Source organism: Homarus americanus, unplaced genomic scaffold (assembly GCF_018991925.1).
Source record: "Homarus americanus isolate GMGI-L3 unplaced genomic scaffold, GMGI_Hamer_2.0 scaffold31032, whole genome shotgun sequence".
NCBI lineage: Eukaryota > Metazoa > Arthropoda > Malacostraca > Decapoda > Nephropidae > Homarus > Homarus americanus.
In genome coordinates, this window is record NW_024729696.1 from 336,367 (window position 1) to 360,537 (window position 24,171).

At 40.2% G+C, this 24,171-nt stretch overlaps 1 protein-coding gene across 6 annotated transcripts; it reads right to left on the reverse strand.

Moving 5' to 3' along the window:
- Positions 1-844: 844 nt before the first annotated feature.
- Positions 845-23,701, reverse strand: LOC121866796 (urea transporter 1-like). Of its 6 annotated transcripts, XM_042366528.1 has the most exons (11): positions 23,619-23,701; positions 19,930-20,232; positions 19,578-19,703; positions 13,712-13,831; positions 13,274-13,428; positions 12,571-12,769; positions 10,118-10,265; positions 9,402-9,586; positions 5,381-5,536; positions 3,098-3,180; positions 845-1,537 (listed from the first exon to the last, which is right to left on the reverse strand). In XM_042366528.1, exons 2-10 carry the CDS (start codon positions 19,951-19,953, stop codon positions 3,124-3,126), a joined length of 1,170 nt encoding a protein of 389 aa, XP_042222462.1. In that variant the 5' UTR covers positions 19,954-20,232; positions 23,619-23,701; the 3' UTR covers positions 845-1,537; positions 3,098-3,123. The 6 variants fall into 6 exon arrangements, with proteins under 6 accessions (XP_042222462.1, XP_042222458.1, XP_042222459.1 ...); XM_042366524.1 differs by having other exon boundaries at positions 845-3,180; XM_042366525.1 differs by having other exon boundaries at positions 845-3,180; positions 23,571-23,640.
- Positions 23,702-24,171: the final 470 nt, after the last annotated feature.

Genomic DNA, 24,171 nt, shown 5'->3' on the forward strand with positions numbered 1-24,171 from the left:
GTACATAATTATGTAAGACTTTATATTCATGCTTAACTTGTCACCTTCAAAATAAGCAATAATTATTTATCAGTTATTTTATACTGAATGGCTTTGCCAAAGAATATTTTCTTCCCGTTTTTAGTGTGAATAATAGGGCTATGGTTGAGACTTTTACAAAAACTCAGATTTGTAATTAGGTCAAACATTTTTACTATTGCATGCTGACATTACAGAACTCTGTACTGTTTATCTATTTTTTCACAGTTTATGATATTTACTAAAAAAGATGGAGTTAATTAATATAAAATGGGGAGACTATTTTTCCAAGGGGTTCTTGATTCGAGTCCCTCAACCCCCCCTGATTATGAGCATCTAAGGATAGGTCAGTACAGTTCCTTGTATAAAATAGAATAGTAGTAAGCTGGCAAAGGAAGGAGAAATTTAACCTTTTGCTGCAATACCAAGACAAATCCAGAGATATGAATGTGTAATAAGCCACAATAAGTTTGAAGGTCCCACATGGTTGGTCCACCCTCCTCTGACCATGAAATGGCTTTTCTATCTGGTAAGTGCTGCCATCGCTTGATGGCAAGTGTAAACCCCTACTAACTCTGCTTCTCAACCATGTACTGGTGATTTGCAATTATGATGTTTTCTTTATTATTTAGAGAAGTTATTAATGTTATATTGCTATGATATAGTCAAGGTTGACTTTATTCTCAAGGTTACAAGTGATACTCTCTCGATGCTGGTCATGGTACAACTGTCCTGACTGGCGAACAACTGGTGTCACCCCAATTTGGCTGACTGTGCAGACAACCAAGCAGTTAACAGGAATAGATGGAAATAAATAACATAAAAGTGAACATGCCATACTTTTCAGAATGTAATTACACAATACAATACAATTTGAACATAATACAGGTACTGTACTGTAGTACAATACATAATATTTTCACTGTTGTGAAATTGTACATTATACTGTACCATTACAAATTATGATACATTATTAAGTCTATTGGACATTGGTAAATTTGGTGAATCAATTTTTTACACCTAAAAGCACTTAATTTAAGACCAAAGAAGAAATAGAATGACAAAATACAGTAAATGAAAGCAAAAAATAAGTCATCAGGTAAATAAATACTGTAAATTTCAAGTTAGACCCCGTTCGTTTCGGCGGGCGTTCATAAGTCGGGGACCTCCTGTATAATATGACAATACTGTAAATGCAAACACTTAAATTTAACTTGCTAGAAACAATGTTGGGTGCTGCAGGTGGTGGTGTGATCGGAGTTACTGGGAGTTACCTACATAAAACATCAAGATGAAATTTCCAATGCATTTCCAATGTGAAATCTTTTATCATCACTGCTTTCACTTGAACTTGATGGTCTTTTTCACTCGGTTTGAATAAGGGTACACAGTAATACAGATGCATAACTGAACACAAACTGGGGAAGGAATCAAAACTTAGCAGTACCATTGTTGTTGTGGTTGCTAGTAGCTGGAGACTGGAGAGGTGAACCACCCACCAACGGTCTTGTAGCTGCCACTAGAATCCACACAAAATAAATTTTATAATTTCGGTAAAATTCTTTGTTCTCTATAGCTATTTTTCTTTTGAAAATCTTTATAAATTAACCATAATTCCATAATTCCATAACTGAACACAAGCTGGGGAAAGGATTCAAACTGAGACTGGAGAGATGAGCTGGGCCGTCACCAGCCGTCTTGTAGCTACCACCAAGAATCCACACAAAATAAATTTTATAATTTCGGTGAAATTCTTTGTTCTCTATAGCTATTTTTCTTTTGAAAATCTTTATAAATTAACTATAATTCCATAATTCCATAACTGAACACAAGCTGGGGAAAGGATTCAAACTGAGACTGGAGAGATGAGCTGTGCCGTCCACCAGCCATCTTGTAGCTATCACCAAGAATCAACACAAAATTTGGGTGAATTTCTTTGTTATATAGGTATTACGATTTTGATGTTTGAAAAATTAATAAGTTTACAAAAATTCTGTAAGGGCGAGTTTTTTGTCTATATTGCGAATTTTTGGTTCATACAGGTACCGTAATTTCAAAATTCCATAAGGGCGAATTTCCGTAACCCAGGATTCTGCATCTCGGGGGTTGCCTGTATATAATCTCTAAATTGAAGTTATGACAAACAAGTGAAAGGAATGTGTTCGTACCAAAACTTATGATGGCCAATGATGACTTAACTTTTGATTAGTCAGGCCAGTGACTAAGTTACAATCGTGAAAATTTTTATTGGTTCATATGATTTTTATGTAGACACTAAAAAGAGTCACTTGAACTTATGTATACTGGATATGTATTATACAGTGTACATATTGTATTATGCAGATAACCACTAGGAAATAAACATACAAAATTATTTCAAACACACTTCTGATTATTCACACCTTTAAAGAGGTCAGTTCAACTGTGCTCCTTGAAAATGTGAATACAGTAATCACAGAAGCTCATGGGACTGCCAGTACATTATTTGTATTTCTGTTTCTCAATGATTATCTGCAATTATCATTAATCACTGTCATATGTGATGTCTAGTGATAATGAGACCTCCTTGTGTTTTGAGATACATTAATACTCAAAAGCACTATGATCATAGTCAAGCTTGAATATTTAGTTACACTGCACAGGGTTATTATAATTTGCCGATGATGCTGATATAGCTGTTTTCCTTAATATTATTTGGATCATATCTTTTAAAAAACATTTGAGAGGTCTTTTAAATTATGTTTGCAAAATTATCATATGGTTTAAACTTATATGTTTACCATATATATTTGTACACTTTGCAGATTATTGTGATAAAACCACAAATCACATTTTGTGCTTTACACCTGTAATGCAATAGACAGATAAACAGAAAATATTTATTTTGAAATCAGTTTCTTACACAAAATAATTACTTGTCATTTCCCCATATTACAATGTTATAAAGTACTGTACATGTGTTTAAAACACCATTTTTGGAGAGACACAGAAAAAAACACTGAGTGAATATGATCATATTATCCCTTCGAGTCATGCATTACATTAATGTAAAATCCTGGTCAAGACAAAGATGCATCACCATAAGTCACGTTCCCCTTGGTGCTGCTACTTGTGGTTAACCTGCAATAGTTCCTCTGGAGCTTCACTGCTGGTCACTGTATTCTGTTGGTAAATAGTATTATTAATTTGGAGTATTGAATTTTTATTACTGATATGAAATATTAAATTCCAGTAATAAGAATTGCTTGTAATCTACTGTACTTTAAAGTCCTACATTAATAATGGTTATGCTTAAAACTGGATCAGTTTAAGAGACTACTGTACATTGTTTTCTTATGTTTGAGAGCTGAGCCAGGAAGGGCCTTTGGCATTGCAGTCTGCAGTTACCTGCTAGTACTGTATAAGATGGGATAAGTTTTGGAAGGTGTTAAAGCAAGGGTTGCTCTGCTGGGGAACAAGTCAAACCAATACAGTAAATCCCTAATAACCCATCCTGAGACACACCTATATTTTTCTCCCATCTTCACAATCCAAGACCCAAAAAGACTGAAACAAAAGCATCAACCCACATATCATTTTTGCTCCTTAGTCCTATTATTTCAGTACCTCAATTGTACAGTACATTACTAGTTAATAATTCAAAAGTGAATCAATTCTCACACACAATTCTATGCATATACTGGACTGTATAATAACAATATATTGTACACCAGCTTATGACTAATATTTGACAACTAGTACCTGTATAAGATGCTGTTCATTTTTGTTCACAAACCCTGTACAGTGGTTCCTCAGTTAACGAACACAATTTGTTCCAGAAGGTCGTTCGTTAACCGAATCAAGGAAGTGGGGATGGAGGAGAAATCACCTTTCAGGGGACCCATGCTTGATGCCGTCATTTCACCAATAAAATTTTATGTTCACTAGGTGTAATTCAAGATTATTTTATTTAAATCAACACTGCACTGCATTATATATTATCAATATGTTAACTAAATTTCAGAAAGACCAATAATTTCAATGTAAAAATGCAAAAATATTCAAGACGCCAACAAAATAGATAATTCACTCCACTGTCAACAAAGCCAGACTGATGCCTGGTGGCTGAGTCAAGCTACTGATGGGCGCACAAAAAACTAGTTCCCTGTACTGCATATATTATCAATGTGTTAACTAAATTTTAAAATGACTAAAAAATTTAATATAAAAAATGCAAAAATATTAAAGAGCACAACTTTCTTGATATTTTCTCAACTGGAAACGAATGTAAACATAGAACAGATTACTGAATTGGCAGACTAGCCCATCAGCTGAGGCTCACAACAAAATGTTTTGTTCGTAAGGATTTCGTTAATCGAAGTTTTGTTCGTTAACCGAATTGAAGATCCTTGAGAGGTAATTCGTTAACCGAAATTTAGTTAATCGAACCATTCGTTAACTGAGGGACCACTGTACAGTATACAGGTAGTATAGGAAGCTGTTTCTGTTCTCATGCCTCTCACCAATCTATCATGTGGGGACTGTACTAATAAAAAATATTTACATTATATATTTTTATGTCTCAACATGGCCATGATTTTAATACTCTCAGAGAGCACTACTCAGTTGAGTGTCCATACCGGGAGCTGGCTGATGCTTGCCCCACTAGGGGTTACAGCTCAAGGTTGAAGAAGACACAAGGCTAGAAAATTGTGAGTGCAAACTTTTTTGGAGTGAGAATTGTAAACTCTTGGAAATGCATTAATAGAGACTGAATGCGAAACCGGCCTGGGTGTGTATGTTGACAATGAACTGAAGTTCTCGAGCCATTGTGAGAAGAAGGTGAATCGAGCAACTAAACTAGTGCAGATCTCCAAGAGTGAGGTAGTACTTCTCCGCCTGTAGTACAGTTCTGTCAACCTGTCTTCTGCCTGCACTCTGGCACCTCACTTAGCTAGAGAGATTAGAATGCCTGCAACTGCCTAGCTTATACTGCAGATGAGCAAGGGTTAACCTAATTGAGGTGTATAAACATCTCAAAGGGCACTATTCAGTTGAGTGTCCATACCTGGAGCTGGTGGATGCCCACCCCACAAGGGGTCACAGCTCAAGGTTGAAGAAGCCACAAGTCCAGAAAACTTTTTCGAGTGAGAGTTGTGAACTTTTGGAAAAAACTGCCGGAGAGTGTTGTGGTGTCACTGAGTGTGAGCTCTTTCAAGACCAGACTTGGCCAAGACTGGAACAGGTTCAGATACATTCAGGAGCCAGTACAGGGTACTTGCCAACAATGCATAACAGACTTGACTGACTGCCCAAGTGGCTAAGAAACCGATCAGTGGCAAAGAGGATAAAAGTAAATAAACAATTCTATTAGTGTTATTACCTGACATCTCCGTAGAGATCGGACGTACAAGAACAGATGGTACTCAGGGAAGGTCTTCTCAGGTACCCAGGAGAAGGGCGAGTCATGGGTCACAGCAATAGCGAGAATCAGCAATGTTGCCACATTAAATGGATATGACAACACTGGAACTGTCATCTAAAAACCAAAAAGAACTTTTCTTATTTATTTACTTAAAATCACAGTAGAAATACATTAGGAGAGAGAGAGGGGTATTTTATTATGGAATAAAATTTCTAAAACATGGCAATTACTGTAATAAACAAAATAGTTTACAGGAAAGTATTTGACAATGTTTACCGAGAATCGTTCAATTCTCAATCATCATGAGACTAGTCTACAATTAGCCCTGACCTTTCTATGGTCTCTGAAAGTTACCCAAGATGGCCAATTGATTGAAAATTTTCAAAGAAATGCTACCAGTCTGGTATCAACACTCCTATACCTTACAGTACATAACAAGAGAAAATTAAATGTTCTCATTTGCCCTGTCTATACTACAAAAAAGTAAGAAATTATTCAAAGAAGTTTATAAACACTTCAAACGGCATTACTCAATCAAATGTACTGTACATTCCACTAGAGGACACGGCCTAGAGTTAAAGCTATCAGCACAAAAAACTGTCAGAGCCAATGCTTTTGGAGTAAAATTTCAGAATTTTGAATAATCTACCAGTGAATGTTGTGATATCACCAAGTATGAGCTCATTTAAGAATTAAATTACTGTACTTTCAAGTAATACGTTGATCTATAGTTCAGTCTCCGATCCACACTAGGGCACTCCCCCAAATCGTGTACCCTTCCAATTTAATCCTCAGTCTTCCATGGGATACGCTGTCGAAAGCCTTGGCAAAATCTAGGTATTTATTGTCAATATTTCCGCCTTGTTCTAGAATTTGAGTTCAAACATCTAGTACCTTGAGTGTTAAGCATGAGCCTCCCGGCATACTACTAGTACTCTGCTGTCACTCGGAATCAAGTATGACGATCATCCAGCTATGATAAAATGAAATGAGTTATTAACGATGTCACTTCCATTGGTGAGTTCTGAAGTGACTAGAGAGGCCTATACGGGACCGGCAGAGTCGTTCACTTATGTTGCATATGTGGAGGGCTACACCCACTGCGGGAGGGTCGGCAACAGCGTCTTTCCGGCATTGGCACTTGTCTGCCTCGGTTTGCAGTCGGGCTAGTTCAAAAGTATTATCACATTCTTGTGTGGTGCTCCTCCAAGCGATACGGTGTGGAGTAATGGTCTCCCAGATGAGGGGGAGTCGATCTAACACTTTTTCAGGTTTATCTTAAGACAATCCTTATACCCTTTCAGTTGCCCGCCAGCGTTACAGTTACAATTCGTTAGGTGACTGTAAAGTAGCTGCTTTGGCAGTCTACTGTCGTCCATATGGGTAACATGACCAGTCCAGCGTAGTTTTGTTCATTGATAATAGTAGCCTCGATGCTCCTACAGTTGGTGTCAGCGACAATACTGGTATTTGTTCTCTTGTCTTCCCAGCGAACTCGGGGGATGGAAGTTAAACGTAGATTACGTTGGTGAAAGTTTTAAAGTGCCTTGAGGTGCCTCCTGTATGTGACCCATATCTCGCTGCCATGTAGCAGGGTGGGGAGGACTACTGCTCGATATACATGCAACTTTGTAGATAATTTCAGCTCCCTACAGCTGAAGACATGGGTATGGAGTCTGCCAAAGCCTCGAGATGCACATCTGATCCGATGTTGATCAGGTGGGAGCCGAGATACCGAAAGTGGGTAACATTAGAGAGCGTAGTACCGCTAGGCTGGATGGACGGTGGAGGTGTGGCTGAACCAGGGGCAGGCTGAAAGAGAATCTGAATCTTGCGTACATTCACCTCACGGCCGAAGTGTGCATAAGCATCTGCGTAGGTGTTCAGGATCTCCTGTAGGTTGCATTCATTGTGAGCAGCAAGGGTGAGGTCGTCTGCATACTGAAGTTCAGTAATGGAAGCTGCAGACGCCTTTGTTCCTGCCTGCAGTCGTCTTATGTTGAAAAGACCCTTCATCCAGTACTGGATGTCCACCCCTCCGACTAAATTGGCACTGGTATGAGTAAGGAAGAAAGCCAAGAAAATGGAAAAAAGAGTTGGTGCCAGTACACATCCTTGTTTTACCCCTGTTTCAATGGGGAAGATCTCAGACTGGGTGCCATTGTGTAGGACATTGCCGTTCATGCCATCGTGGAGTTGCCTCACAATGGCAATGAATTTTGGTGGGCAGCCAAAACGGCTGAGGGTTCGCTACGGGGCTTCCCTGTTGACTGAGTCGAAGGCTTTTGTTAGGTAGATGAAGGCCACGTACAGGTCACGACGCTGTTTTCTGCACTTTTCCTGTATCTGGCGGGCAACAAAGATCATGTCAATGGTGTCACGTAATGGTTTAAAGCCAATTTGAGATTCTGGGAGAACGTTTTCTGACTCAGGAAGAACTCTGTTTAGGAGGACTCGGGCGATAATCTTGCCAGCTAATGACAGCAGCGAGATCCTGCGGTAGTTGCCACAGTCTGACCGGTCTCCCTTGTTCTTATAAATGTTGACGATGGAGGCATCTTTAAGAACTTGGGGGATATCCTCCATTTCCCATATATTCTCCAGGGGAGGGTGTAGTTGGCTGGTAAGCAGAGGTCCTCCTGCTTTATACACCTCGGCTGGGATTCCATCAGGCCCTGAAGCTTTGTTATTTTTCATATGTTTGATGGCAGTAGCTACCTCATCCAGGGATGGAGGATAGTTGAGGTGGGTCAACTCTGGATGCTGGCGGATCTGTTGGGTAGTCAGGACATCCACATCGGTGTTTTGATTGAGCAGCGAATGATGGTGCTCTTTCCAGCGCTGAAGGATGCCTTCTTTGTCTTTAATTAGGGCGTTACCATCGGATGAGCGGAGGGGGTTGCTCCAAGAGTGATTGGCCCATAAAATGTTTTAGTGGAATTGAAAAATTCACGCATCTTGTGTTGATCGGCAAGTTTTTGAGCTTCACATGCTTTATTTTTAAACCAGTCGTTCTTTAGATTGTGAATTTCGGGCTATGCCGCTGCTTTTTTTTTGCAGAAGGTATCAGCTTTGGTTCGAGACTGTGGGTTGTTCTGCCAGTCAGTTAAAGCAGCACGTTTGTCATTGATGAGTACATTGATTTCCGGGTCATTTTCATCAAACTTCCCGGCAGAAAACCGTGTTGGCAGTCCTTTATGTCTCTCCTCAAACGCAGGATTCCACTCTATCTCTACCATCCAACACACTCCACTCTACCATCCAACACACTCCACTCTACCATCCAACACACCCCACTCTACCATCCAACACACTCCACTCTACCATCCAACACACTCCACTCTATCACCCAACACACTCCACTCTACCATTCCACACACTCCACTCTACCACCCAACACACTCTAAGATGAATAGGAAAAATTTATACTACAAGTTTTAGTTACATTTATCTATAATTTAAAGTAGATTATAAACCCCTTTGGAAACGATGGTTCAACCCTTCACCCTCACGGTTAAGAAAGGGCGGGAGTTCCAAAAATGAGGGTTCAAGTTCTGTGCTCTTACTGGGAGTAATACAAGTGCTCAGAGTGTTGAATATTTTTGTGGTTCAAGGTGAACAAATCTAGTCTTATCAAGTTATTACTGTATATTGACAACAGTACCTCTCCAGTTGTCTGCGGTATCTCACAAGGCTATACGGGGTATGCCACGGAAGGGCTGGAAGGGTTAGTTCATTGATAGTAACTTGCACTCACGGAAGAAAGTTCTGTCAGTCCTCCGACCTTGAGACTCATGAACCTGTGAATCCCAGGTAAATCATACATTGTTAGGCCCGTGGATGGCGCACTAGGTCGTGTGATGTCCCGGATTCACAGGTTCATGAGTCTCAGGGTTCATGAATGAGACGGAGGACTGATAGAACTTTTTTCTGTGACTGTACATTACAGTGCGACTCGGGGCAGCAGATTGTTACTTACCGCACTGAAAATATGTAGCGTGGCAGCCTGCACAGTGGCGGCTATGGTGGCGCCAACCGCGGCAGCTAGCACCACTCCTGGCGTGGGCACGACGAAGTACGAGACGGCTCCCGCCGTCAGCATGCTGTTGTAACCCCACAGTCCAATGTACACGTCAGTGTATGGTGCCGCACTGACCAGCGCTCCTAGTGTGGAGGGCACAGGTAATAGTCACTGTTCAGGTATATGCCCAGTACAGTACTGTACTGGCTAATAGTGTGTAACGGAGAACTGACAAACCACCCGACCGGCTAGTAAGCTGACAAGTGGTGAAGAGGATAAAATCATTATTGAATGATTGAATATAATCCCTTTTGCGCCTGGCAGTCTTCAGTTATCTTTACAAAAAAATTCAATGTTTTCAACTCAGACATTTAGGTAGAGAATAATACATTAAAAATACATCATATGGATATCTCGAGTACTGGGCATAAACTGGCTCCTGAATATATCGGAACCAGCTCCAGTGTTGGTCGGTCAAGTCTGGCCTTGAAAGAGCTCACACTCGGTGCCGTCACAACACTCTGGCAGATTGTTCCAAGAGTTCGCAAGTCTCACTCCGAAACATTGTATTCATTTCCAAACACACCGAACCCAAGTGAGCAGATAGTTTTTTTTTGTGTGTGTGTGTGTACCTGTGGTAATATCAATGAATTTCTTAATTAAAATTTACATACCTATGATAGTGCCAATAACACTGCCCATGTAGAAGAATATTGTGAGTACCGGAGAGAACAGTAGGAAGGCAAGGTAGATGAGGATGGAGGGGTCTATGGTTCCAACACCATAGATCTGCCCTGCTGCCAATAATGTTCCTTCCATTACCTTCAGTGAACAGAAAAAATTACTTCTTTATTTTGGTTGTTCTTAAAGTTGGAAAAAAGTTAGATAGTTGGATGTCAGTAATAAAGATCTACCAAAATAATATCCCTCTCAGTGCACTGAGCTGCGCTATGCAATGGACTGGCAACATTTTGGAAAACTTTATGTATACTTAATAAAGTACATAACTGGGTGGCGCAGTTTTAAACACAACTTTCATTACAGCTGAATGTCTCCTGAACCAAGAGACGTGACGTGTTCGTGACGACCAAACATTCTATCAGGCAACTGAGAAATCTATGTCGAGTAATTAAATCACAAATTGATTTTCCAACGGTTACCTCTTGGCAGGCAAACTTCCCTCTATCTTCCAGACGATAAAAACAGATTGTAATGTTGTCAACGAACTTGTGCGTGCAATGAATTGAACGTCATGTGTTAACCAAATGGTGATTCATCCAAAAGTTTTTTTTTTTAAATCGCTTATCTTTAACCTCTACTGACTCATATTTATTTTCCAAAGTATATAGACGGCAGCCTACGAGCTATCGTAGCTTCAAACTTAGCCACAGCGGCAAATATATTTGGCCGTGGCCTCCGCGATTATCGACACCCAGGTGAAATTAGAAAAAAAATATTACAGACGTTTGTCATAAGATTTACATCCTCTTTCGTCTCCTTATTTCACTAAAATGTTTGTGTGCAGTGTTTTCATATTTTTATACCTCAGTTAATTAATATTTTAAGGTGTGTAGAATGATATCAGTCACATTTTGTTTGCGGAAAATACAAAGCGTCTTAATTGTGGCAGGGAGGTATATGTTTATATGTTTCTCAGAAAAAGGACACATCTCTTGGGGAAGAAGCATAGCAGGGCAAACTACACATTGATTCAATATAATGGATGCGCTTACACGTGTCTCACATATGCTGTATCACATCTTCAGCAAAATGAAATATATTTCTGCACATATAACTCTTGTTGTTAACTAAAGATGTTCTTTTCTTCCAGATACTGAGTGTGTACCGAAGTAATACAACTGTACCAACAAGACATGAGGTTATGTTTCGACCTTTAGTGAAGAATTTACCTGCCAGAGATATGGTAAGTTGATAAACATGTTCAAATTTTAGGGAAAGAATTCTTCTGCTAGCCTATACTGCAAAGGCATGAATATCAATGTATTACCTCCCAACTGCTCATCTTATAATACAGTATTCAACACCAGATTCCCCGTTTCAAACTCCACAGGCCTTAGACCCCTTTTTGATAAGATAAATAACTGGTTGATTATAACAAATTCACGTCAACCATTGACTTAAAGTGTTTTACTCCTAAAAATCCCATTTCGGAAGGTATCGTACCATGAATTTACACCCAGGCAGTCATATTCTGCTTACTGTAAGTTTTGGAATTTATTGTATTAATTTAGATGCACAATGGACGGTTGTAGGTGCCCTCGGGAGGTTGGTACCGATATTTGACACCTTATGTAATTACAGCTTCTGCATTCTTTTTATGGGTGGGGGGGGGGAGGGACTTGTCTCAGATTTAAGTATTCAAATGTTCTGTAATGCTTTTTATTAAAAAAATTATCTAGCCTCAGTTTCCCTGTTCCATAGACATGTCTAGTAATGTTTAAACAACTACTTTAGATTAAAGTATAGGGGATATTTATTGTTTTGTATTTGCTGGGTTTTTTTTACTATAAATATTAACAAAACAGAAGCTTATATAGTTTCATAAGAGTATTTCTTCTGATAAGCAAGGGCGTAAGTCTGTTCGAAGAGGAGTAGAAGTGTAATGTACAGTGCAGTACTTAACATTGCAACAGGGAGCTGTGGCCCGCCAGCATTAATGAAAATGGCCTAAATTTACTAGTTATGTCACTTACGCCCGTTCTGGACGAAGGCTTCAAGCCTGTATATTCAGATCTTCATCTTTTTTTGTAAAAACACTAACCGGGACTAAACACAAATAAGATGGAAACAATATCTGACCACGTCTGTATATGGTTCATACCACGCAGCTCAAGTTGTGGAATAGAGAACAGCTCATTGTGATCTGCCCCGGGCTTGTCCATTTGTTTCTCAAAGGTCAATACAAAGACGTGACCACCTGATCGGGTTACCTGTATTATACGTCAACAATAAGCAGTGTACAGTCATTGCTTGGTTTGTAGTCGTAACGTTTATAGTTTGAAAGTGTGACCTTTGGTATTGTTGTAATATGTTGTTTGTCAGTCAGTCAGTCAGGACTGGTTCAACCAAAGGTTCATCATGGAAGACCATATAATTATTAACTCACTTTTGACCAGTCGAGCTCTATGGTAGAGTTGGCACTATTGGTAGTGTTTGTTGGGGTTGGCGGGAGTTGTGTTCCCGTGAGGCCCGCAGCACTACGCATGCTTAACAGGAGTAAGACAGCAGCGAAGTTGAACGGGATGGATAATGCTGGTAATTGACATGGTGCCATAAGAGCATTCAAACCTCTATCCACATAAGCTCTGAAATAATGAGTTTGCATAAATGATGATGTTTTTGTTATTTAGATACTCGGAAAAACTTATTATAATAAGTACAGCAAGGCAACTTTTTAAAGAAACCTTCACACTAGTTCTCAGTGAAGAATGTCATTACATTACTTGGCGATTGTAAACTTAATTTCTGACTCGCTGTGTACAGAATGAATTAAGATAAGTTAGCATTGAAAACTACAGAATCCAAATATATTTATAAAGCTGGGTATCTAGTGCAGGGTACTTTGTGGGATATATATCGCCTCTTTTGTTTATTGAATTTGTTCTCCACATATTGCTGAGCCAGATTTTGGATATACCTAAAGCATTGTTTATAAATTTGATGTAATTTATTTTCTCGCTACTATGTTCGTGTCAAGTGTCCAAAAAATAAGTTGTGGAACTAGACAACATGAGTCGGAATTTATTCAACTCTGGCTGAATGAGTGTGAATGACCAGCTCGAGTTAACATGGCTGCCTGATGGTCTCACGTGATGATGAGAACGATGGTGAGGAAGAGCCAGAAGCTGGCGTCGATGGCGTGGCCAGTTATCCCGGGGAACACGGCCACAGAGATACACCCGACCAGGATCCCGTTGAACACAACCACACCGTCGCTGATTAACTGTTCTGGTTGACTGAGTACCTGATTCGAGATAACGAATTAGATAGCCCTGCATATTACACACTAAAAATAAAGTAAACATCTTTTTGTTGCAGATACTAAATAATAATGACGTCATACGACCTTACGTGGGAGAGAAAAGCTTGGGAGAAAACTACTACTCTCCCTCCCACACATAACATAATATTGTTCCAATTATCGAGGCAGAGTGAGTTAATCCTTCAAGAACACTACAGTTACATGCGCAGTCAAAAGTGCAGATGATCCAACGTACATTGTGTACGTTTGCTGTAATACAACTGACCTTGCTGAAGATAACCCCGATGACCCCGGCTAAGAGACAGGCCCAGGCCACGTTGATGTTACCCACAAACATGGCCCCCAGGATCAACGCGCCTGACACCGGATTGTTAGCGAACGCCACCTGTGGAGGACATGTTAGTTCTCTTTGCCAGGAAGAAAGCTTGTAAGCTCTCGTCTCACCTAAGTTTTACAAAACAGTTGTAACTGAGGGAAATCACAATGAACATGTGTAATAAATCTAAAGATGCTTGAATTATCAAAGTTAAAGGTTCATAAGCGTCCCGGAACTGACATGGTGCATCCCAGAGTACCAACAGAGTTGTGCAACGAGCTTGCTGAGCCCCTGAAGATCCTGTTCTGTAAATGCCTGGATGAGCAAAAGGTCCTCAATGATTGGAAAAAAAACGCTTATGTGAGTACCTATTTTTAAGAAGGGCGATGGTCACTCCACGAGTAATTATAGACCAGTGAGGCTGACCAGCATAGTATGTAAAGCTAGAGAGCATTAAAAGAGATGCCATGATGTAACATCTATTTCGAAACAACCTTGTAAAGGATTGCCAACACGGTCTTATGCCGGGACGCTCCTGCTTAACACAATTACTCAGGTACTGAATGCTTGGACCCAATTTCTGAACAGGGTGGCAATATTGACAATATATACCTAGCGTGGATCGGAGACTTTCTCTATGATCGCAAGCAGTGTGAGGTGATTAAGGGCACAAATTCGCCATGTGTACCCGTGACAAGCGAGGTACCACAGGGCAGTGTATTGGGCTCGCTGTTGTTTGTTTGATTCATTAATGATATACCAGAAGCTGTACATTCCTCCATACAAATGTATACGGACGATGCCAAGTTATTTAGGGAAATTAAGAACCAAGCAGACTGTGAAGAGCTGCAGAAAGATCTCTGAGAGCTTCAAGAATGGTCGAAGAAATGGCTGCAAAGATTCAGTGTCACGAAATGTAAGAGGATGTACCTGGGACGTACCAGCGGTAAGGCGGCATATCATAAGTCCCAACGGGACGAAAAAAATGCATTCCAAGAAACTGAATGTGAAAAGGACCAAGGTGTGTATGTTGACAGTGAATTGAAGTTCTCGTACCATTGCGAGAAGGTGAACCAAGCAACAAAATTATTAGGTCTTATAAGAAGGTCGTTCAGATATCCCTCGTAACGATCTTCGAGAGCGAGGTGCTTCTTCACCTGGAGTACTGTCACCCCGTCTGGTACCCGAGATATGCTAGGGACTGTTAGTTGATTGAAAATGTCCAAAGGAGGGCCACCAGACTGGTGCCAGCACTTCGGCACCTCAACTACCCTGAGAAATTAGAGCGCCTGCATTTGCCTACCTTATTCTACAGACGGGCGAGGGGGGACCTAATTGGGGTATATAAACATCTCAAAGGGCACTACTCAGTCGACTGTCCTTACCTGGATCAGGCGGACGCTCGCCTCACAAGGGGTCACAGCTCAATGTTGCAGAAACCGCAAGTCCAGAAAACTTTGAGGGCAAACTTTTTCGTGGTGAGAGTTGTGAACTCGTGGAACAACCTACCAAAGACCAGACTTGACAAGCACTGGAGCAGATTCAGATACATTGAGGAGCCAGTGCATGCCCAGTACTTGACAACATTGCGTAACAGAGACGTGACCGATCGCCCAAGCGGCTAACGAGCCGATCAGTGGTGAAGGGGATAAAAGTAAAAGTAAGAAGGCAAGCATAAACTCAGCAATTTTCCCTGATGGCCGCTGTAAACGCTTTGGCGCTTCGCCTTGAGCAGGATGCCCCTCACGGGGCAAACCTGAATCTGTAAATCTGAGTCTTGTGGTGGTGTGGCAGGCTGTCTCGCATGGTAACCCAGGTATCCATGACACTCTCCTGCTTCCCTACTCTGATCACGTACGTACTGTATAATGTATCTTCCCCACGACAGTCACACCATCTCCACACAAAGTTGTCCCACTCATCCTAGTACTGTACTGGCATCCCCAGAGCATAGTATAACGTCACTTCATGGCGGGAATGGAAATTTGGAAGATGTATTTGGAAGCAAGTGGAATGTTCTCCCTGTCTTGATGAATAAGAAACAACTGGATCTTTGGATACATAAAGTAAAAATATCTCATTGAATGTAGCAATTAAGTTGTAAACTCATATGTATGGCCGTGGCATTATTTGATACTCACTAATAATCGCGAGAGGACTAGACACAATGTTCATGGTGTTGGTTGAAAACATTACTCTTTGCTACACTTATCATGGCAGGGGTGTGTGGTGTGGTGCCGGCCAGTAGTGACAGCATTTCTACTTAAGATGCAGTGAGTGCCATTTTTGGGACGTGGCTTAAGAGAGCTGGGTTGGTTGAGAGTCCTCATTAGGAAAGATTATATGCTCTCACATGAGAGCAATGTTCCTTTAGGATAACTGAACGGCCCCTCCTGAGTGTCCCACTCCGTTAGTCACACTAGGCAAAGTTAAGGGCCCCCACCTGAGCGCCTTCCACCCCAGTAGGCAAGGTTAACACGTAAGAACTCTACCCTGCCAGGTAAGGATAAGGATCCTTGCCTGAGTGTACCCACCCAGTGCCGGAACGCCGTGAGACCACTGCTAACGTGCTGTATCACGGCCATCTGGCGCCCGGCTCTGGCGGACGGGACGATGGTGCTGACACAAGAGGGCGGTGGCCTCAACCCCAAACTTACCAAATCTCAAGGTCGCCCGTCATCTGTGACAGTGAAAAGAGGTATTTTATATTATCGACCGGCGACCGCTGTTGATGACTTTAAAGGTACGATAAATATTTAGTATACTGTATATGACGTTCTAAATTACAGCTGTAAATGAAACATAAATAACTTTCTATCGTGGCATTTTTAGGTAATTTTTTGCACAAGAAAACTTGACCTTTAAAACAACGCATTTTGTTTGCGGATTTCAACATTATTATTACTAGAAGTATAACATGTAAATCAATATATCAGTGTGTTATCTTACAGTAGTCCAACGATTAATTAATAAATAATAATTCTATCTTTAAGTAGGATTTTTAATTAACGTGGGCCTCCTAAAATCCCGTCTTGAAGAGGGTATTTTAGATAAAGTGTCACTCATTAAGACTGACGTGCCTGAGAACAAATTAATGCCGCCATCATCTCACCGATTTTTAAGAGCAAAAAACTAATATATTAGTCAAATATAGTATACAGTAAGTATCTCAGTTGTCTTACTTTTACTTTTATCCTCTTCGCCGCTCGTTAGCCGTTTGGGCGGTCGGTCACGTCTCTGTTACGCACTGTTGCCAAGTACTGGGCAGGCACTGGCTCCTCAATGTATCTGAACCTGCTCCAGTGCTTGTCAAGCCTGGTTTTGAAAGAGCTCACACTCCTTGCCGTCACAACACTCTCTGGCAGATTGTTCCAAGAGTTCACAGTTCTCTTCCGAAAAAGTTTGCCTTCACAGTTTTCTGGACTTGTGGCTTCTTCAACCTTGAGTTGTGACCCCTTGTGGGGCGGACGGTTACTTACTGGAGGGGACGATAGTAGGGGCTGTGGTGATGGCGAGAATGCAACACCGCCATCAACAAGATGGACTCTCAACGTCAATTTGCCAATATACGGCACGACAGGCACGACCCACCACTTTACCACATGGTACCTGAGTTCTCCACACGGCAATATCGACGACACTGGATCTTGTTACCTTGTTTAAGCTGATAATTATGCGTCGGTTATTTAATGTATGGTAAGGTTACTGTATACGTCTAGAACACATCAGACGGTCACCAGCTGTTTACCGTAGACAGGTATATACATTAGTATTCTTCCTCGTAATGAGACACACCGATCATATCATGCATGGGTCATGGGAAGTTAACTGTAATAAACACTCTTAGGTTAGGAACAAAATGTCCTGTGATAGACTTATAAGATACTTAATCAAGTTTCAAATAAAGTTAGCTTTCTCTATACAGTACTTAATATGGGTAGTAGATCTCGCCCCAGATCCTTTTGTACAAGCTCTGCATCTCTCCGAGTCCGTTTTGGTTCATAACGTCATAAAGTTAGTGCTTCGATTCAACAAATAGAAGCTGTGAAAGAGAACTGTAAATAAACTAAAATTCAGTAAATCTCTTGTATGGCTCTTGAACGATGAGTAGTAACCTATTCTTGATTTCCACAGCCCAGGGGGACACGATCCTTATTCTCCCTGACCCACTTGCTTCTGTGTGTGTCGAGAGAGAGAGTGCACTTCTTCATCTCTAGCACCCACTTACATATATCAAAATAAATTTCTCGTCCTGGCATCTTCCCTTCGCCTCCAAATTCCTAATAACAGGTGCAGGTTTTGATATTCGCGTCCCGTAGCACCACAGAACGAAAGACCAATAGCATAACACAAGCTGTACTGACCTCGTGCCTAGATTTACAATGTATTCAGTATCATTTCTAGCCACACACACACACACACACATTGTAAATTTTTCTCATTACTTTGAAGCACCGTAGATTTCTAAATTGTGCGTCCTAATATTCAACAAGACACCATATGCATGCGTTAAAAAAAAATCATTGAATACGTGATTTACTCCCGAATGCCTTAATAAACTACCTGGCAATAACAATCACATCGTAGCTACTTACCATTCACCTCACGCACTGGGAATCGCACACAACTGGTAGACACACACACACACATACATACATACATATATATATATCTTGAAAAAATACTATTTTCCCGTGTGATTTTATCAAGATTTATCTTATCCACGTTTTCATTGTGGATTTATATATATATATATATATATATATATATATATATATATATATATATATATATATATATATATATATATATATATATATATATATATATATATATATATTTTAATGCTTCCCCCCTCCCTTTCGATATTCCTTGATCCGCCCCTGAGGTAGGTGTAGCGAAGTAGAACCTACATGGGATGAGTATCAGGTAAAAATACCGAGGATGAATGAGGCTTATAAAACAAGATGAAGCTCAAGACAAATTATAAATCTAAGGTCGTGGAAGCGACGCGCCTCATCATTAAGTACCTGTGTCCTTCCATTCTCCCTTCTAATATCCGCTAAGCTCTTACTTCTCTCTCTCTCTAATTGTTGTTACACTTCCAAAAAATAACTTTTTTTTATGAACAACAACTCAGTCATCAACGATGTTTCTTTCGGGAGCCTCACGTTACCTAACTATAAAAATATACATTATATGATATTTATTCAAACTACATAACCACGACGGTATTTACAATACGTAACACAATATGGGCGTCCTTTTAATTCTCATAATCAAATACAGTTTACTGCTGTCGGTGTATATAAAAGAAACAAGAGTGGTGGTTAGTACAGTACTCACTACCACCTGCTGTTCAGAAGTTACCAGAGGGCAGCATTTGCTAAGGTGTGGCAGATCCGGGAGTTTCCAAGCAGGGTAGCGGAGGAGTGTGTGCGTCTAACACGTACACTGGATGTGATCATCCCACAAGAATTTATCTCACAACAAGTAGTCTCTATCCTTTAGTAACGAGCCGATACATACTGTATATTGTATGGAGTATCGGTGAAATCGCTAGAAAAGCTCACCGAGGTTCAGCTTCTACGTGACAGACTGTTCAAGTATACAAAGTTGATTAAACTAAGAATGGCCTAAAAATCGTTAAAGGTTAATTTCCATTCGGGCTTTGAAAAACTTTGTAAGTTTAATTGTCATTTACATCTAGAAAGACGGTGAATGTTAATAATCTCCAATGGTGGAATAAACAATAGGGTCATCGCCATCAGGCGAAACTCGTCGGTACTACTGTACTAAGATGTTCAGTACTTACAACACCAATGGCTCGCAGGATGGAGTTGGCAGTCTTGGAGATACACCAGGGGGACAACCAAGGCTTGGCCAGCAGGAACTTGGTGATGGCGCTCATGTCTCCCACCCACGTTAGCCACACTGGCGGCTGTAGAAACAGTAACTTGCCATTTTCACTTAATATATGGAAGAGGTTTTTATTTAATTTTGTGACATGTGGAAAAAGGGTACAGATGATATTTTGGGAGATATTAAAGGAGAAGAAAATGACATTTTGTGCTTCACAAGTGGAAGGGGGTTTTATTTGAATTTATAAACAGGAAAGTGTGAACATCATAACCAACTGGTCGAAGCTATAGGATGCAGCACTATACCTTTTCCGTGCGACGATTGTTCATGTCTCACAGTGACGGGAGTTTGTCGTCCTCCAGTGTCAGGAAGTAGACTTTCCTTCTTCTGCTGCGACTGTTGTTGTCGTTGTCACGGCAGTCTTTAATGTTTTTAGTGTTAGTACAGTTTATGTTAATTTTCGTGCTAGTGCTCTGACACTCATGCGGTTACCCCCTCCTTTTTTTTTTACTGTGTTGGTATTGTTGAACTGTTTTGTCATTTATATTGTTTGATACGTAACTCCCTGTGGCTGAGGTTCGTGGATACAGCCCTCTGCCTTAGGATATCTGTATAGGAGTAAATTCTTAAGCTGGGATGTGTTTACTGCTGGTTTGTGGTACAGTGCAGTAGTTCTTTCTGTTAATTTAGCTCCTGCCTCGCTATTTTTGTACTTGCCCGGGAATAATAATCAAATTAGAAATAAAACAAAAATACATTTGACAACAATTTGTTAAGTTTCAGGATTTTGTAAAACCCTCCAAAATATAAGATCGACATTAACACTTAAGAATTGGTTTGATAAATTTTATTGGGTTAGATTAATCTTTATGAATTTCACCTGGGCAAGCGCTCACTTTAAGACCCCATAATTATCCACTAATTAGCTCAGAATGTGTATCTGAAATAAAAATTTAGCTAATTGTATCAAGTGGTGCTGTTAAAAATTCCTGTGACAACACTGAAACTGTAAATATTCAACATGATAATAGAAATACAAACAGGTAGCGAATTGAAGTCATGCGGAGACTTTCACTGCGACACTGGTACATAAAAGAACGATATAACAAATTTTCCGCTGAGAGAGACAGAGGCTATGAAGACTTGCTTGGCCCTATATGTAGCTATAGCTGATAAGAAAATAACATGGCCGTTCGAGATTATAATGTTTCACGTTAAAGCGCTCGGGAGAAAGGTTCTAAAATAAATATTTGGGGGGTTCTGCTTGTTACAGAACTCAGAGAATCTCTTTTTAGGACTTCCAAAGAAATCTAGAATGGGTGGGTTTGACTTGACGCGGACTTTAGGTCTTCTAGTTGTAGGAGGATCTGAATTAACACGGCGGGTAGTGATTATTACCCAAGTCACGTATCTCCATTGTCCATAAGGCGTACATGACGGTGCGAAGCTTAATGAAGCCTCGTTATAAACAGCCATGCAGGAGGTTGTCATTCTCCACAAGTCTGAATAACACTCTGCTAACCCTTGTGATGTTACCTGTATTCACTATAGTAAATGTTTGCAGCATATTTTGATTTTACAACGGAAGATCTGCCTGTGATACTGAACAATACGAACAGTCACTAAGCTCACCTCATTCCATGTTTGTCAGTAGAATCCTTAGGAAATTATCTCAATTTTTAGATGTTATGACGCAGCAAGTTTTCAAGTACTGTATTATAAGAAGAATGATAACATTCTCCTAGTGTTGTGGGTTTAGGGGAAGCCAAAGTTTTCATATTACGTATTGTGAGTTTAGAACACAGCAGTGGAAAGTAAATGAAGATAAGCTATCTCTCCAGTTCTGCAACGAAACTATATGGAAAATACGGTGAATAGTATAATACAAGCCAATTATAACATATTTATTTAATTATCATTTATTAATTCCTTAATAACATGTTGAAAACGACTAATCTATATTGTACTAAGAACACAGAGTATACTATACTATACCTCATGTTGTATAGTGAAAAGATTACTTTGTAAAAAAAAAAGAAGATATTTCTCTCTAGTGAACACTTTTTGTCCAAACATTTAATTTGAATATTGCTCAGAGCTGAGCTTTATAATCTACGAAAACAAAAAGGTTGTATATTTTTTTCTGCATTTGTTACTGCTGAAACGTATTTACTGCCTGACCGACTCATTGAAATAATTTTCATTCCCCGTTCCTACCTCTCACTAACGCAGCTTATGTCCAGTTCATGGTTATTAATATTTTGCCAACCACACCTCACAGCCCTGTCCAACCCACCACACCTCACAAACCTGTCTCACCCACCACACCTCACACCCTGTCTAACTCAACACACCTCACAACCCTGCCTCACCCACCACACATCACAACCCTGCCTCCCCACCCACACTCACACACCTCACACCCTGCCTCACCCACCACACCTCACACCCTGCCTCACCCACCACACCTCACAACCCTGCCCCCCTAATAGTAGGTTGAATGATTTATGAAATTTGACGAGTGAGTTTACCCTTTGCTTTGAAAAGTCCGGATGTTTGGAAATATTTGGGAATGTTCCCTGATCGTACCAAGCCTTTCCCCAACTCATCTGGTTAGAGACAACACTGGGACATCCCGTTACATCTCTGAGAAAACCAAACCGGTCATGCCTGCAGGTTGTATTTTTCCACATGTGCATCGTACTGACTTTTTTGTACATCAGTGAATAATTTCTACTAAAATAACTTCACACAAGTTATTTGGCTGTCGGACATATAAAAATAAAACTAGTTGCGTATTTATTTATTTATGTGTGTGTGTGGAGGTGAATCGGCGAGCCATGAGCCCACAGTTGTTTCATCCTCCAGGGCGACTTTACTACCCACGCGTGAACCACAGACCCATGACTTACGTAATAGCGGGAAGACGGGGAGTTCCTCGAAATGAATATAATCTAATCTTGACCATTCGTAAATCGTGCCTGCATACATCAAACTACCTGCATCTCCTCCTTGGGAGACAATATACTGTGTTACTGCTCGTGTATGTATATTAAAATCAACAGAAGCTTATAAGTACTGCATCATTGTATTTATCAAGATTTATGTCACTTACAATAGGCTGTTAATTCTCTTTGGTCGAACGTTTTACAAGATCATCGATACATGATTCTTACCCTAGGAACAATGAGTTTTAACACATTACTTTAATATTTTCATACATGTGTCTAGTTAAGCAAAAAATACAACAAATTTGTCATCTTTCCTCACTATGTAAACAATCATGCCGAGAGTTATAAATGTAACTCTGTATATAATGTGTAAATGTATGCGTGGGTAAAATAGAAACAGATATGTCTCATTGATATGTCCATCACTAATCGGGTTAAATTAGATTACGTTTGAGACATTGGAGTTCTAAATTGTACAGTACTTGAGTTTTTATGTGCATATCAGTTTGCATATCACAGTACATACATTATATGTATTGGGCTATATATCCTTTTACGAACCAACTTCGTAACTCAGCTGCTATAAGTTGAAATCTGGTTACTCATTTACCATATTACTTCATCGCATTTCCTTAAGTGTTTAAACTAACGTCCCCGATAGATAAGATACTACGTGTCAGTGTAGCTAGAGTGATGTGTTGACATTGTACTTTAAATACCTCATACTGACTGATAATAGGTAATGCTCTCTCTTTATATTTTAGTTAGTATAGCCTGGGTGTTCTCTCATCGCATCACTCATTTTGGAAAAAAAAAACACTTTCATTTCACCACCACTTCTCCATCTGCTCGGTTTTCCTGCACACGACAGCCACGTCACTCATATTCACGACACCTTACACCACCACCACCTTCGTGTATCAACACCTAAATATCACAACTCCGAATTGTAAGCAGTGGCTCGAAATAACAACAAATGAGGGATGACGTCGCACCTCCATTAGCTGTGGTGTGCACCGAACTGTAGACGAGGCGAGACTGACCTGGTCCCTTTGTGAGGTGGGGTAGTGTGAGACTCCTGGAAAGCTCTGCTCACTTATATCTCCTGCGGTGCGACTCTACGCTCCCCTGACTCATCCGTACTGACCATTTATTGATATAACAATTATAATAATGAAGTTTTAAACCTCTGTTGATGAATAAAACTAGTCTATTATCAGCCCATCCTTACTGTAGGTAGTAGGCAGCTGCCAAACGGGGAGGTACTACCGCCTGGGAAGATATTGGAAGCATAATGTGTTGTCTAATGGTAGACCCTGCTGCCATATGACCAGTTATCTGGCTCAAAATATCTCTACCAACTATAACTACTTTTCTTTGTTTCCTATACTGTTCTTCAAACTCTTTCAACTATTTAAAACTCCTTGACTATCTCACTTCTTGCCATGAGTCGTTGCTATCCACACACCCTAACACCGAGATCCTCTACCTAGGGGATTTCAATGTACATCAAAGAGAGTGGCTTGGCTTTGCAAAGGATGACCCAGGTGGAACTAAGGCACTCTCTTTTTCCTTAATTAATGATCTGGAGCAAAT

Coding starts and splice junctions, on each gene's coding strand:
- LOC121866796 (XM_042366528.1), bottom strand. CDS start 19,953: ATGAACAATCGTCGCACGGAAAAG. Junction 13,832..19,577: donor TCCTGCGAGCCATTGGTGTT/GTAAGTACTGAA, acceptor TGTCCTCCACAG/GTGGCGTTCGCTAACAATCC. Junction 9,587..10,117: donor TGTTATTGGCACTATCATAG/GTATGTAAATTT, acceptor CCTCCACACTAG/GAGCGCTGGTCAGTGCGGCA.